This window comes from Panulirus ornatus, chromosome 34, assembly GCF_036320965.1.
Source record: "Panulirus ornatus isolate Po-2019 chromosome 34, ASM3632096v1, whole genome shotgun sequence".
NCBI classification, from domain to species: Eukaryota; Metazoa; Arthropoda; class Malacostraca; order Decapoda; family Palinuridae; genus Panulirus; species Panulirus ornatus.
This window is the reverse complement of record NC_092257.1, coordinates 22,311,187-22,324,454: the sequence shown is the minus strand read 5'-3', so window position 1 is coordinate 22,324,454 and position 13,268 is coordinate 22,311,187. Positions and strand designations below refer to the sequence as shown.

The 13,268-nt window shown below is 39.6% G+C and overlaps 1 protein-coding gene and 1 long non-coding RNA gene across 2 annotated transcripts in view; one reads left to right on the top strand and one right to left on the bottom strand.

The window, feature by feature from the left end:
• Positions 1-13,268, bottom strand: part of LOC139759993 (uncharacterized) — a 124,378-nt gene that overhangs the window by 75,718 nt on the left and 35,392 nt on the right. The gene's annotated exons all lie outside the window — the stretch shown is intronic.
• The window catches only part of LOC139759992 (transient receptor potential cation channel subfamily A member 1 homolog), a 195,064-nt gene that overhangs the window by 168,224 nt on the left and 13,572 nt on the right, over positions 1-13,268 (top strand). The window contains exon 6 of the mRNA XM_071682736.1: positions 106-346. Within this exon, the coding sequence (XP_071538837.1) occupies positions 106-346 (241 nt within the window). The remainder of the gene's footprint in view (positions 1-105; positions 347-13,268) is intronic.

Genomic DNA, 13,268 nt, shown 5'->3' with positions numbered 1-13,268 from the left:
CCCTATTTTGGTACACTGGAAATAATTTTATTGTATTATTATGTTGCAGGTACAAAATGTTCTTTGGTATATATGGAAACCTGTTTGAATATTAATTCTTTTCAGGAACTGGAAGCATATACAAGATGTATATAATATGACTCAGGAGGAATTTTGTAATGCAAATCTAAGACCTCTTAAAGATTCATTTCAATCTATGGATGTGACCATAACAGAGACTGCAACAACCACTCAATCAGTGCAAGTGGCCCAGAAGTGGAACTCAGCTGTGTCTCATACATGTCATATCCTCCTGCTTATTTCAGTGATCGTACAGGTTATAGTGGAACTCAACAATGCAATAAGGGTTAGTATATTGTGTCATGTTTGGATTCTAGATTTATGTTTCCATCTTATATATATGTACTTCTGTAAGGTTTTTCAGGTAATAGTATACTCTTGTGCCACATTGTCATTAATCAGTAAAAGTATGAAAGAAATATGCTTGAAATTGGGACACCATAGAATTAAGCTAGGAGGGGGAGATGCTGTGGCATATTTTGTGACATATGATGAATAAATCCCCCCCCCCCACACACACACACAAAAAAACAAAAACAAAGGCAAGGCACTGAAGTGGAAGGAAATTATTAGATAAGAGAGTTATTCACAGGAGTGTAAATAACTTAACCAAAGCCATAGGATGAACAATCTTTACTTTGCATTAATATGTAAAGATAATTAGAAATGCCTTATTTTGGAGGTAAGAGTTGGGCAACCAGTTTATAATGATGAAATTTCCTGCTTGTAACCACCTATTTCTATACTATAAGGAAAGAGTTTTTCAGTTGTGAGGCCCTATCTTTTGAACTTTCCTTACCAAGTATACTGCTGGCATTTACAGTTTTACAGATTGTACCTCTTTAATCTGACAACACTGGGACCTGGCCATTGCTGGACCACCGAAAATGCCAGAAAACAGAAATTGACCCCTTTGGGAACCAGGGAACCCCTTATCAAATAAAGATATGATTTCTTGTTCTTTCATAGAGTCCCTTTGCTCCAGTCCTGCAATTAAATCTCATCTGCAATCTCATCTGGATACATTTATCTATGGCCATTCCTTCTTCCACTTTCTTGTTTTGCTCTGCTTTTTTTTCATGATGATCTTGTTTGTTTTCACTTTGTTGAACCATCTCCATGATTTCTTGATCAGCTGGTTGATAAACAATAATCTCAATAACCTTTGGTTATTACTAACAGCACCACCTGGTGGCTGATCCACAAACTAACGGCGGCAGATTCAGAATGTACCGGACCATGGGAGTTGCTGCCACAGAGCACTGGAGTAGAGTTACAACCTGCATTACTAATTTTGTACATCCTTTTTAACAAATCATCCAACAGTTTGACATACATCTGGCTAAATGCTTTTTGTTTGATGAACTCTAAAGAATGAATGTTCAGATGCACTATATCATACATCAAAACTTGTTGCCAATTTTCTCACTCTCTCCTTTAGTTATATTTTGGATGTCCATCATTTCTTTTTCAGTTTACATAACATGTAGAATTTATCTTATAAGTTGCTCTTTATACATAAACTCCACAAGGCTATGTATTTAAATTCTGATCCATTTACATCTATAGTTTTACTCTGACAGGCTGAAAATTATATCAAAAAATGGTAAACTTGTTTTCTGACCTGCAATCCTATTAACTGGAATTTAGAATAATTCTAACTGATAAGTTTTATTTTGTAGAAGTATTAGATTAAGTCTGTATACCCCAAGGTGAGGGGCTAGAGGGCTGGCTGAATGCATGTATAGTGCCCTTGTATAACAGTAAGTGGTGACAACAATTGTTATTTGAACCACTGAGATATGTCTGTTGAGTATACCAAGTGTTGTGCTTGGAAGAGTGATGACTATGAAGGTGATAGCATGCAGATTGCATTTTTTTCTGGATGGAGCAATGTGGTTTCAGGAAAGTTAGAGAATGTGTAGACACAGTGTTTGTTTTAAAGAAATACTTGGCAAAAAGAAGTATTTGTATTTGTATTTGTACAACAGGGCTGACATAGATACCCGTTTGGTAGGTGCTATGAATATATGGCATGAGGGGAACACCACAGAAGGCAGCAAGATTTTAGCAGTAGAATAAGGTATGCAAGCACATACAACAGGAAGGAAGTAGGATGAGTCATTCCCAGTGAAGGTAGGTCTGTGTCAAGGATAAGTTTTGTCACCATGACTCTTTTATCTGTTCACGGATGGAACGATGAAGAAAGTAAACGAGAGGGTCATGGAGTGCAGGACAGGTTTATAGTATACTGGAGTTGGATGGCTTGGGAAGTGAATCAGTTGCTATTTGCAAATGACATGAATCTGGTGAGAAGCAGCTGACAAACTCCAGAAGCTGCTGTCAAAGTTTAGGTGGGAGTGAAAGGAAAAGGTTGAGAGTTAATATGAAATGTGAGTAAATGGGTGGAACATTAGGTGAAATAGGATGGTTTGAGTGTAAATTGAAGTTAGGAGGATGTTGAGGAAAGAAAGTGTTAAGATACCTGGGCAGCAGAGGGAATCATAGAGGAGAAAGAACAGGGTAAGATGGTGGGTGCATCATTGTCTATAAAGGCAAAGATGGGTATGTCTGAGGGTATAGTAAACCTATCCCTCAGTCTGTTTTGGGGGATTATGTTCTGCAAAAACATCACACAAAGAAAATCACACATAGCAAACCAATAAACATAGAGAAAAAATGGGATGAGTGCAACAGTATGAGATATATTGTCCCAAATGTATTTTAAGTAGATTTCCATCATGTTATTTTATCTATCTATCTGTCTATATCTCTGTTGCCTGTTCCTTCCTGAACACCTATCTAGAGGGTGGCCAAAGCAAAAGTGTCTCATCTTATCCCTGTCCTTATATGGCTTCCTTGCTGACACCATTCCACACATTCTTCCCCCATTTTATCCCTTCTGTAAACTTCCACTCTTTTTCCCCATGTCACAGGTGGTCTTCCTTTCACAATGACTCCTTTAATTGTTCTATCATATACTCTCCTTGTAAACTCCTTTTCTTTTCTCCTTTCCACATGCCCAAACTGTCCGAGTACTCTACTACTGTAATACCGCAATTTATTCATGCTGCATACCCTGCCACACAAATTTCTCAAACACCCCCTCGTTACTTTCTTTATTCCATCTAGTTATACCACATGCTCTTCTCAAATAATCCATTTCCATAGCCTGGATTCTTGACCTCTGTGACTCATTCCATGTGCATGTTTCAGCTGCAAATTTTGGGGTGTGGAGGACTATGGTGTCCCCTAATCCTTTCTTCATTTCCATACTTAGTGTAGGTAACTATGCTGCAAGTAAAGCGCTATGTGTAAATGAGAGACTGAAATGTTTGTGTATGGATACTAACATTGGTTTTTAGATTCATGGCTCGAATTCATATAAGACAAAGAACTATACAGCAAAGATGGCATTAACTTCAACAATAAAGGGGCAGAACTCTTAGTGAAGCAATTTTATTTATTTACTTTGATTTGTCGCTGTCTTCCGCATTAGCGAGGTAGCGCAAGGAAACAGACGAAAGAATGGCCCAACCCACCCACATACACATGTTTATACATACACGTCCACACACGCAAATATACATACCTATACATCTCAACGTATACATATATATACACACACAGACATATACATATATACACATGTACATAATTCATACTGTCTGCCTTTATTCATTCCCATCGCCACCCCACGACACATGAAATAACAACCCCCTCCCCCCTCATGTGCGCGAGGTAGCGCTAGGAAAAGAAAACAAAGGCCACATTCGTTCACACTCAGTCTGTAGCTGTCATGTAATAATGCACCGAAACCACAGCTCCCTTTCCAAATCCAGGCCCCACAGAACTTTCCATGGTTTACCCCAGACGCTTCACATATCCTGGTTCAATCCATTGACAGCACGTCGACCCCAGTATACCGCATCATTTCAATTCACTCTATTCCTTGCATGCCTTTCACCCTCCTGCATGTTCAGGCCCTGATCACTCAAAATCTTTTTCACTCCATCTTTCCACCTCCAATTTGGTCTCCCACTTCTCCTTGTTCCCTCCACCTCCGACACATATATCCTCCTGGTCAATCTTTCCTCACTCATTCTCTCCATGTAACCAAACCATTTCAAAACACCCTCCTCTGCTTCCTCAACCACACTCTTTTTATTACCTCACATCTGTCGTACCCTATTATTACTTACTCGATCAAACCACCTCACACCACATATTGTCCTCAAACTTCTCATTTCCAGCACATCCACCCTCCTCTGCACAAATCTATCCAAAGCCCATGCCTCGCAACCATACAACATTGTTGGAACCACTATTCCTTCAGACATACCCATTTTTGCTTTCCGAGATAATCTCCCAGAATTTTTGCCCCCTCCCCCACCCTATGATTCACTTCCGCTTCCATGGTTCCATCCGCTGCCAAATCCACTCCCAGATATCTAAAACACTTCACTTCCACCAGTTTTTCTTCATTCAAACTTACGTCCCAATTGACTGACCCTCAACCCTACTGTACCTAATAACCTTGCTCTTATTCACATTTACATTACTCTCTCAACTTTCTTCTTTCACACACTTTACCAAACTCAGTCACCAGCTTCTGCAGTTTCTCACATGAATCAGCCACCAGCGCTGTATCATCAGCAAACAGCAACTGACTCACTTCCCAAGCTCTCTCATCCACAACAGACTTCATACTTGCCCCTCTTTCCAAAACTCTTGCATTCACCTCCCTAACAACCCCATCCATAAACAAATTAAACAATCATGGAGACATCACACACCTCTGCCACAAACCTACATTCACTGAGAACCAGTCACTTTCCTCTCTTCCTACACATACACATGCCTTACATCCTTGATAAAAACTTTTCACTGCTTCTAACAACTTGCCTCCCACACCATATATATATAATAAATATATCAATAATAAGTACCAGGAGATATTGAGTACATTATGGAAAAAGGTGAGAGCAAAGGATGTAAGGGAGTGGGGGGAAGAATGGGATGTATTTAGGGAAGCAGTGATGGCTTGCGCAAAAGATGCTTTTGGCATGAGAAGCATGGGAGGTGGGCAGATTAGAAAGGGTAGTGAGTGGAGGGATGAAGAAGTAAGATTATTAGTGAAAGAGAAGAGAGAGGCTTTTGGACAAGTTTTGCAGGGAAATGTTGCAAATGACTGGGAGATGTATAAAAGAAAGAGGCAGGAGGTCAAGAGAAATATGCAAGAGGTGAAAAAGAGGCGAAATGAGAGATGGGGTGAGAGAGTATCATTAAATTTTAGGGAAAATAAAAAGATGTTTCAGAAGGAGGTAAATAAAGTGTGTAAGACAAGAGAACAAATGGGAACATCGATGAAGGGGGCTAATGGGGAGGTGATAACAAGTAGTGGTGATGTGAGAAGGAGATGGAGTGAGTATTTGAAGGTTTGTTGAATGTGTTTGATGTTAGAGTGGCAGATATAGGGTGTTTTGGATGAGGTGGTGTGCAAAGTGAGAGGGTTAGGGAGAATGATTTGGTAAACAGAGAAGAGGTAGTAAAAGCTTTGCAGAAGATGAAAGCTGGCAAGGCAGCAGGTTTGGATGGTATTGCAGTGGAATTTATTAAAAAAGGCGGTGACTGTGTTGTTGACTGGTTGGTAAGGATATTTAATGTATGTATGACTCATGGTGAGGTGCCTGAGGATTGGCGGAATGCATGCATAGTGCCACTGTACAAAGGCAAAGGGGATAAAGGTGAATGCTCAAATTATAGAGGTTTAAGTTTGTTAAGTATTCTTGGGAAATTATATGGGAGGGTATTGATTGAAAGGGTGAAGGTATGTACAGAGCATCAGATTGGGGAAGAGCAGTGTGGCTTCAGAAGTGGTAGAGGATGTGTGGATCAGGTGTTTGCTTTGAAGAATGTATGTGAGAAATACTAAGAAAAGCAAATGGATTTGTATGTAGCATCTATGAATCTGGAAAAGGCATATGATAGAATTGATAGAGATACTCTGTGGAAGGTATTAAGAATATATGGTGTGGGAGGGAAGTTGTTAGAAGCAGTGAAAAGTTTTTATCGAGGATGTAAGGCATGTGTGTGAGTAGAAGACAGGAAAGTGATTGGGTCTTGGTGAATGTCGATTTACGGCAGGGTTACGTTATGTCTCCATGGTTGTTTAATTTGTTTATGGATACGGATGGATAGGGTTGTTAGGGAGGTGGATGCAAGAGTTTTGGAGAGAGGGGCAAGTATGCAGTCCGTTGTGGATGAGAGAGCTTGGGAAGTGTCAGTTGTTGTTCACTGATGATACAGTGCTGGTGGCTGATTCAGGTGAGACTGCAGAAGCTGGTGACAGAATTTGGTAAAGTGTGTGAAAGAAGAAAGCTGAGAGTAAATGTGAATAAGAGCAAGGTTATTAGGTACAGTAGGGTTGAGGGACAAGTCAGTTGGGAGGTGAGTTTGAATGGAGAAAAACTGGAGAAAGTGAAGTGCTTTAGATATCTGGGAGTGGATTTGGCAGCAGATGGAACCATGGAAGTGGAAGTGAGTCACAGGGTGGGGTAGGGGGCGAATGTTCTGGGAGCGTTGAAAAATGTGTGGAAGGCGAGAAAGCAAAAATAGGTATGTTTGAAGGAATAGTGGTTCCAACAATGTTTTATGGTTACAAGGCATGGGCTATAGATAGAGTTGTGCGGAGGAGGGTGGATGTGTTGGAAATGAGATGTTTGAGGACAATATGTGGTGTGAGGTGGTTTGATCGAGTAAGTAATGAAAGGGTAAGAGAGATGTGTGGTAATAAAATGTGTGGTTGAGAGAGCAGAAGAGGTTGTTTTGAAATGGTTTGGTCACATGGAGAGAATGAGTGAGGAAAGATTGACAAAGAGGATGTATGTGTCAGAGGTGGAGGGAACTAGGAAAAGTGGGAGACCAAATTGGAGATGGAAAGATGGAGTGAAATAGATTTTGAGTGATCAGGGCCTGAACATGTAGGAGGGTGAAAGATGTGCAAGGAATAGAATGAGTTGGAACGATTTGGTATACCGGGGTCGACATGCTGTCAGTGGATTGAACCAGGGCATGTGAAGCGTCTGGGGTAAACCATGGAAAGTTTTGTGGGGCCTGGATGTGGAAGGGAGCTGTGATTTTGGTGCATTATACATGACAGCTAGAGACTGAGTGTGAACAAATGTGGCCTTTGTTGTCTTTTCCTAGCACTACCTCGTGCGCATGCGGGGGGAGGGGGTTGTCATTTCATGTGTGGTGGGGTGGCAATGGTAATGAATAAAGGCAGCAAGTATGAATTATGTACGTGTGTATATATGTATATGTCTGTGTATGTATATATATGTATACATTGAAATGTATAGGTATGTGTATGTGCTTGTGTGGACATGTATGTATATACATGTGTATGTGGGTGGGTTGGGCCATTCTTTCGTCTGTTTCCTTGCACTACCTCGCTGACATGGGAGACAGCAACAAAGTATAATAACAATGAAATAATAATAATCAATAATGAGAAACATAAGGAGTGGAATAGGACCCTTAGTAAACAAGAATGTGGAACCCATTGTGGATGATAAAAGTATAGCAACAACCATTAACAAGTTTTCCAGATCTCTTTTTATGCTAGAACGCAATTACATGAATTTTGAGACAGTGATAGATAGCACTTTCATGATCACAGTTAGAGAAGTAGTAACACAAATAGATAGGCTGAAGCCTAATAAGAGCCCAGGTCCTGATTGTTTCTATCCATGAGTGATTAAAAACATCAAACACGAAATTGCCAGACTGCTAACCTAGATTTTCAATACATTGCTTGAGGAAGGAACAGTCCTACAGGACTGGAGACAGGCAGATGTCACTCCTATATTTATGAAAAGGGAAGCCATAAATTTCCTGGTAATTATAGTACTGTCGTATTAGCCTCACATCAGTTATATGTAAACATCTGGAGTCAATTATGAGACGAAATCATAGCCTATTTGGAACAACTCAGCCTGATCAATAATACACAGCATGGTTTTAGAAGATGCAGATTATGCCCTACAAACCTCCTTGAATTTTATCATACATTATTCAGTACCTACGACAAGACAAAAGCAATACAAAAATATATCTGAATTTCCAAAAAGCATTCGACAAAGTCCCTTATGTTGAATTGATGCACATACTCTGGGCCATGGGGATTACTGGTTGCATAGGATATTGGATAGAAGCCTGTTTACTTGATAGGAAGCAGAGAGTTGTAATGAATGGGGAATCATTACCATGGTCACCTGTTACTAGTGGAGTTCCCCAGGGTCTGTACTTGGTCCTATACTTTTCATCATTTATATTAATTTTTTTTTTTTTTTTTTTTTTTTTTTTTTTATACTTTGTCGCTGTCTCCCGCGTTTGCGAGGTAGCGCAAGGAAACAGACGAAAGAAATGGCCCAACCCCCCCCCCCATACACATGTACATACGTCCACACACGCAAATATACATACCTACACAGCTTTCCATGGTTTACCCCAGACGCTTCACATGCCTTGATTCAATCCACTGACAGCACGTCAACCCCTGTATACCACATCGCTCCAATTCACTCTATTCCTTGCCCTCCTTTCACCCTCCTGCATGTTCAGGCCCCGATCACACAAAATCTTTTTCACTCCATCTTTCCACCTCCAATTTGGTCTCCCTCTTCTCCTCGTTCCCTCCACCTCCGACACATATATCCTCTTGGTCAATCTTTCCTCACTCATTCTCTCCATGTGCCCAAACCATTTCAAAACACCCTCTTCTGCTCTCTCAACCACGCTCTTTTTATTTCCACACATCTCTCTTACCCTTACGTTACTTACTCGATCAAACCACCTCACACCACACATTGTCCTCAAACATCTCATTTCCAGCACATCCATCCTCCTGCGCACATCTCTATCCATAGCCCACACCTCGCAACCATACAACATTGTTGGAACCACTATTCCTTCAAACATACCCATTTTTGCTTTCCGAGATAATGTTCTCGACTTCCACACATTTTTCAAGGCTCCCACAATTTTCGCCCCCTCCCCCACCCTATGATCCACTTCCGCTTCCATGGTTCCATCCGCTGACAGATCCACTCCCAGATATCTAAAACACTTCACTTCCTCCAGTTTTTCTCCATTCAAACTCACCTCCCAATTGACTTGACCCTCACCCCTACTGTACCTAATAACCTTGCTCTTATTAACATTTACTCTCAACTTTCTTCTTCCACACACTTTACCAAACTCAGTCACCAGCTTCTGCAGTTTCTCACATGAATCAGCCACCAGCGCTGTATCATCAGCGAACAACAACTGACTCACTTCCCAAGCTCTCTCATCCCCAACAGACTTCATACTTGCCCCTCTTTCCAGGACTCTTGCATTTACCTCCCTAACAACCCCATCCATAAACAAATTAAACAACCATGGAGACATCACACACCCCTGCCGCAAACCTACATTCACTGAGAACCAATCACTTTCCTCTCTTCCTACACGTACACATGCCTTACATCCTCGATAAAAACTTTTCACTGCTTCTAACAACTTTCCTCCCACACCATATATTCTTAATACCTTCCACAGAGCATCTCTATCAACTCTATCATATGCCTTCTCCAGATCCATAAATGCTACATACAAATCCATTTGCTTTTCTAAGTATTTCTCACATACATTCTTCAAAGCAAACACCTGATCCACACATCCTCTACCACTTCTGAAACCGCACTGCTCTTCCCCAATCTGATGCTCTGTACATGCCTTCACCCTCTCAATCAATACCCTCCCATATAATTTACCAGGAATACTCAACAAACTTATACCTCTGTAATTTGAGCACTCACTCTTATCCCCTTAATGATTTAATAACTTTGTGTCCAGATTTGCAGATGACACAGAGATCAGCAGTGTCATATCCAATGAAGAAGATAGGCTAAGATTACAAGAGGATCTAGATAAAATTGCTGAATGGTTTAGTAAAAGACAAATGCCATTTAAGGTCAATAAATGTTAGCTGTTACAAGTAGGAAACCTAACCAAAAAATTTGATTATGAATTGATGGGCCACAAGGTAAAGGAAACTCCTAGTAAGAGAGATCTCAGGGTCACTCTCTCCAGTAACTTCACATTCTCCTAGCATTGCAATTAAGTTGCTAAGAAAGCAAATAGGATGTCAGGATTCATAAACAGAAACTTTACATATGAAAGAAAGGATGTGACATTGTCACTATTCCTAAATCTAGCTAGACCACTCCTTGAATATGCAGTGCAGTTTTGGGCCTTTCTTAAATTGGGACATTCTTAAATTTTTGGGACATTCTTAAATTGGAAGCAGTGCAACAGAGAGCAACTTGGTTGATTCCCCCCTTGTGTGATAAACCATATGAGGAAAGACTGAGAATTAAACTTGTTCTCCCTAAGCAAGAGGTGCTCCTAGGAAATTGATAGAATGATTAAAAATACTTAAAGAATTCAACAATGTTGATTTTTATCATTTCTTTAATAGAATGATTTAAGATACTTAAGGGTTTCAACGATGTTGATATTCATCATTTCTTTACAGTAGCGCCAACATTACCAACGAGAGGAAATGGATTAAAACTTAGAGGTCACCGAGGTAATCTTGACCGTTTAAGAATTCTTTTACCAACAACATTTTTGATACATGAATAAGCTCTTAAGAAAACATTGTTCAAAGCAACACCCTTAATATCTTCATAAGTAAGCCAGATCATCATTTTTCACTCTCCAGTATTGAATAATTCATTCAATCAGTCATCAAAATGCAGTGGTATATCATGCTACCTTTTCATTGACTGATCTCTCCCTGGCCTTTATGTAGTATCATAATAACATTGATTAACCCATGTCACTTGCTTTGGGAGAGTAATTGAGAATTACTGTATCACTCTTCAACAGTAGTAATGATATATGTATGGTAAGTCAAAAGGCTAGAGCTCATTTATTCTTAGTATTGCCTTTATAAGAAAAAGTGAAGGGATGCATGTCATTGGTTATGGGATGCATGACATGTTCATGTTGATTCTGCCTTATGACTTTCCTGTAAAAATTTCCTTCAGGCATATTTATCCTGCAAGGTATTTTTCTGCCTATTTTTCTGCTTGCATATGCCAGAGGGGGTGGAGGGTGGGGAAAGAGCCTTTGCTTTGCTATCCTTTTCTTCTGCTTACAATTTTTTTTTCATCAAGGTCAGACCACCTCAATTGGACCTTGGGTCTGTGTGGTCTGTGTATTTTTGTAACTCTATGTAACTCCTCAACCCTTCAGTGACTGTTCTACCATGTACTTTTCTCTCCCTTATAATGTTAGTACATTAGGAATTAACACAAAGCTTAACAGTGGTGTCATTTGATAAATTTATATTTTTGTTTCTAATATAAGAGAGGTTCCTGTCCATTTGACTGCTGCTGTTAGGGTAGGAGAAGATGTTGCTCGATATTTAGATGCCACACTAACAAACAGATGCACAGTGGGTTGCAGGAAAATCACAATACCAGTGAAATTCAAAACACCTAAGTAGCACACATCTGCTCACAATGGTGGTAACCTGCTGACTGGAACTTGGCATGCCCCACCTAGGACCCACACCTTCTTTATCCACCAACCCCTAATGAGTTTTGGTACACTTTCTACTGCACACACCCATATAGTAGAGAATTTAGACTGCATAAAAAAGAGGAACTGATAGAAGTAGGTTCCTTGCGGAAAAGCAAATTGCACATAGTGAACCCACATAAAGTGAGAGATGAGTGTAGTCCTGATGGTGTTGTATGTATGTGAGTCTTGAGCTTTCAGTGTAAGGGAATTGGAGTGTGGATGTATTGGAAATGATAGTACAAAATGGATTCATTGTACATTGGATGAAGGTATCAGTGAGAGGTCTGGTAGTGAGCAGTCTGATTGAAAGGGCAGTCCTTTGTGCTGGTATGGCTCAGACATGTGGAAAATGACTTTAGACAAATTAAGATAATATGTATGTCAGAAGGGGAGGGGGAGACTGAAAAGGAGATGGGTAGACGGAATGAAAGAAAATTTAGGTTATTGGGGCCTAACAGTCAGGAAGGCGAGAGGCAAGAACTGGATAGAATTTAGTTGGATTGATGTGGTATATGGGCTGAACTAGGGCAAGTGAAGTAGTGAAGATAAAACATTGAGTGGTCTGTGGGGCTTGGCAGTGGATGATGGGATTTAGGTTTGGTGAGGCCACTGTTCATTTGTTCTTAATGCCACTGCCCTAAACCAAGAAAGGCAACTAAGTATTTAAAAAAAGTATAAATCAAGACCTAGGGAATGTGCCTGTGATATGCTTTTTTCCTGTGATACTAAGTAACTCAGTATTAGGGAGGGTTATGAAGCTCAGGGAAAGTTAAGGATTAAATAATGTTAAAATATTGTAAAAATGAGTAAAACATATATGATCAACAAAGTAACAATAAAAACAACCTAACATATTGCTGTAGTGGAAACATTTACTTTACTTATTGCTGTAGTGGAAATCTTTACTTTGAACTCACTTCATATAATTTAGTGAATGTTATTACTATCCACTGGATGCAGCAAAGATTGTTATAGGCATTGTCATGACAAGAAGTGTCTAGGTCCTTACAAAAAAATTATAAATGCTCTACATGCTCAAAATAGCATTTAATTCTTTCTGTGTAACTTTTTTTATCCTTTCTAGGCCAACATGTTTAATGTACTTTTGAGTGATGAATGTCATTGTGATATCATTTACTTAGATGTTTCACCACAATATATTGTATATAACTTGATATTATATATTGGTTTTTATAATCTGTTACAAATTAAGAACAATAGAATTTTACGGAAACAGTGGTGCTTTTTTTTGGACATTACATCATACTTAATTGTCCTAAGCAGCTGGTTAAATGTGTTGCATTTGACAATGGATTTTTCGTGCACAAGTTGCAACTGGAATCTGAGGATGCTGTACAGTTTCATGATCAGGTGAAACTTATGAGATTCTTACGTGTGACCACAAATTAATTTTGTCATCTTAAACATGTCGAAACTTTGAAAATATGCTGTATTTAAACAATGACAACTTAGAATTACTTTGTGATGTGCAAGTTAAGAGACAAGGCCATAAGGTGAAGTGGTCTTGCTGTTTATTTAGATGTAGTAGTTTTGAACATTCTATTTTG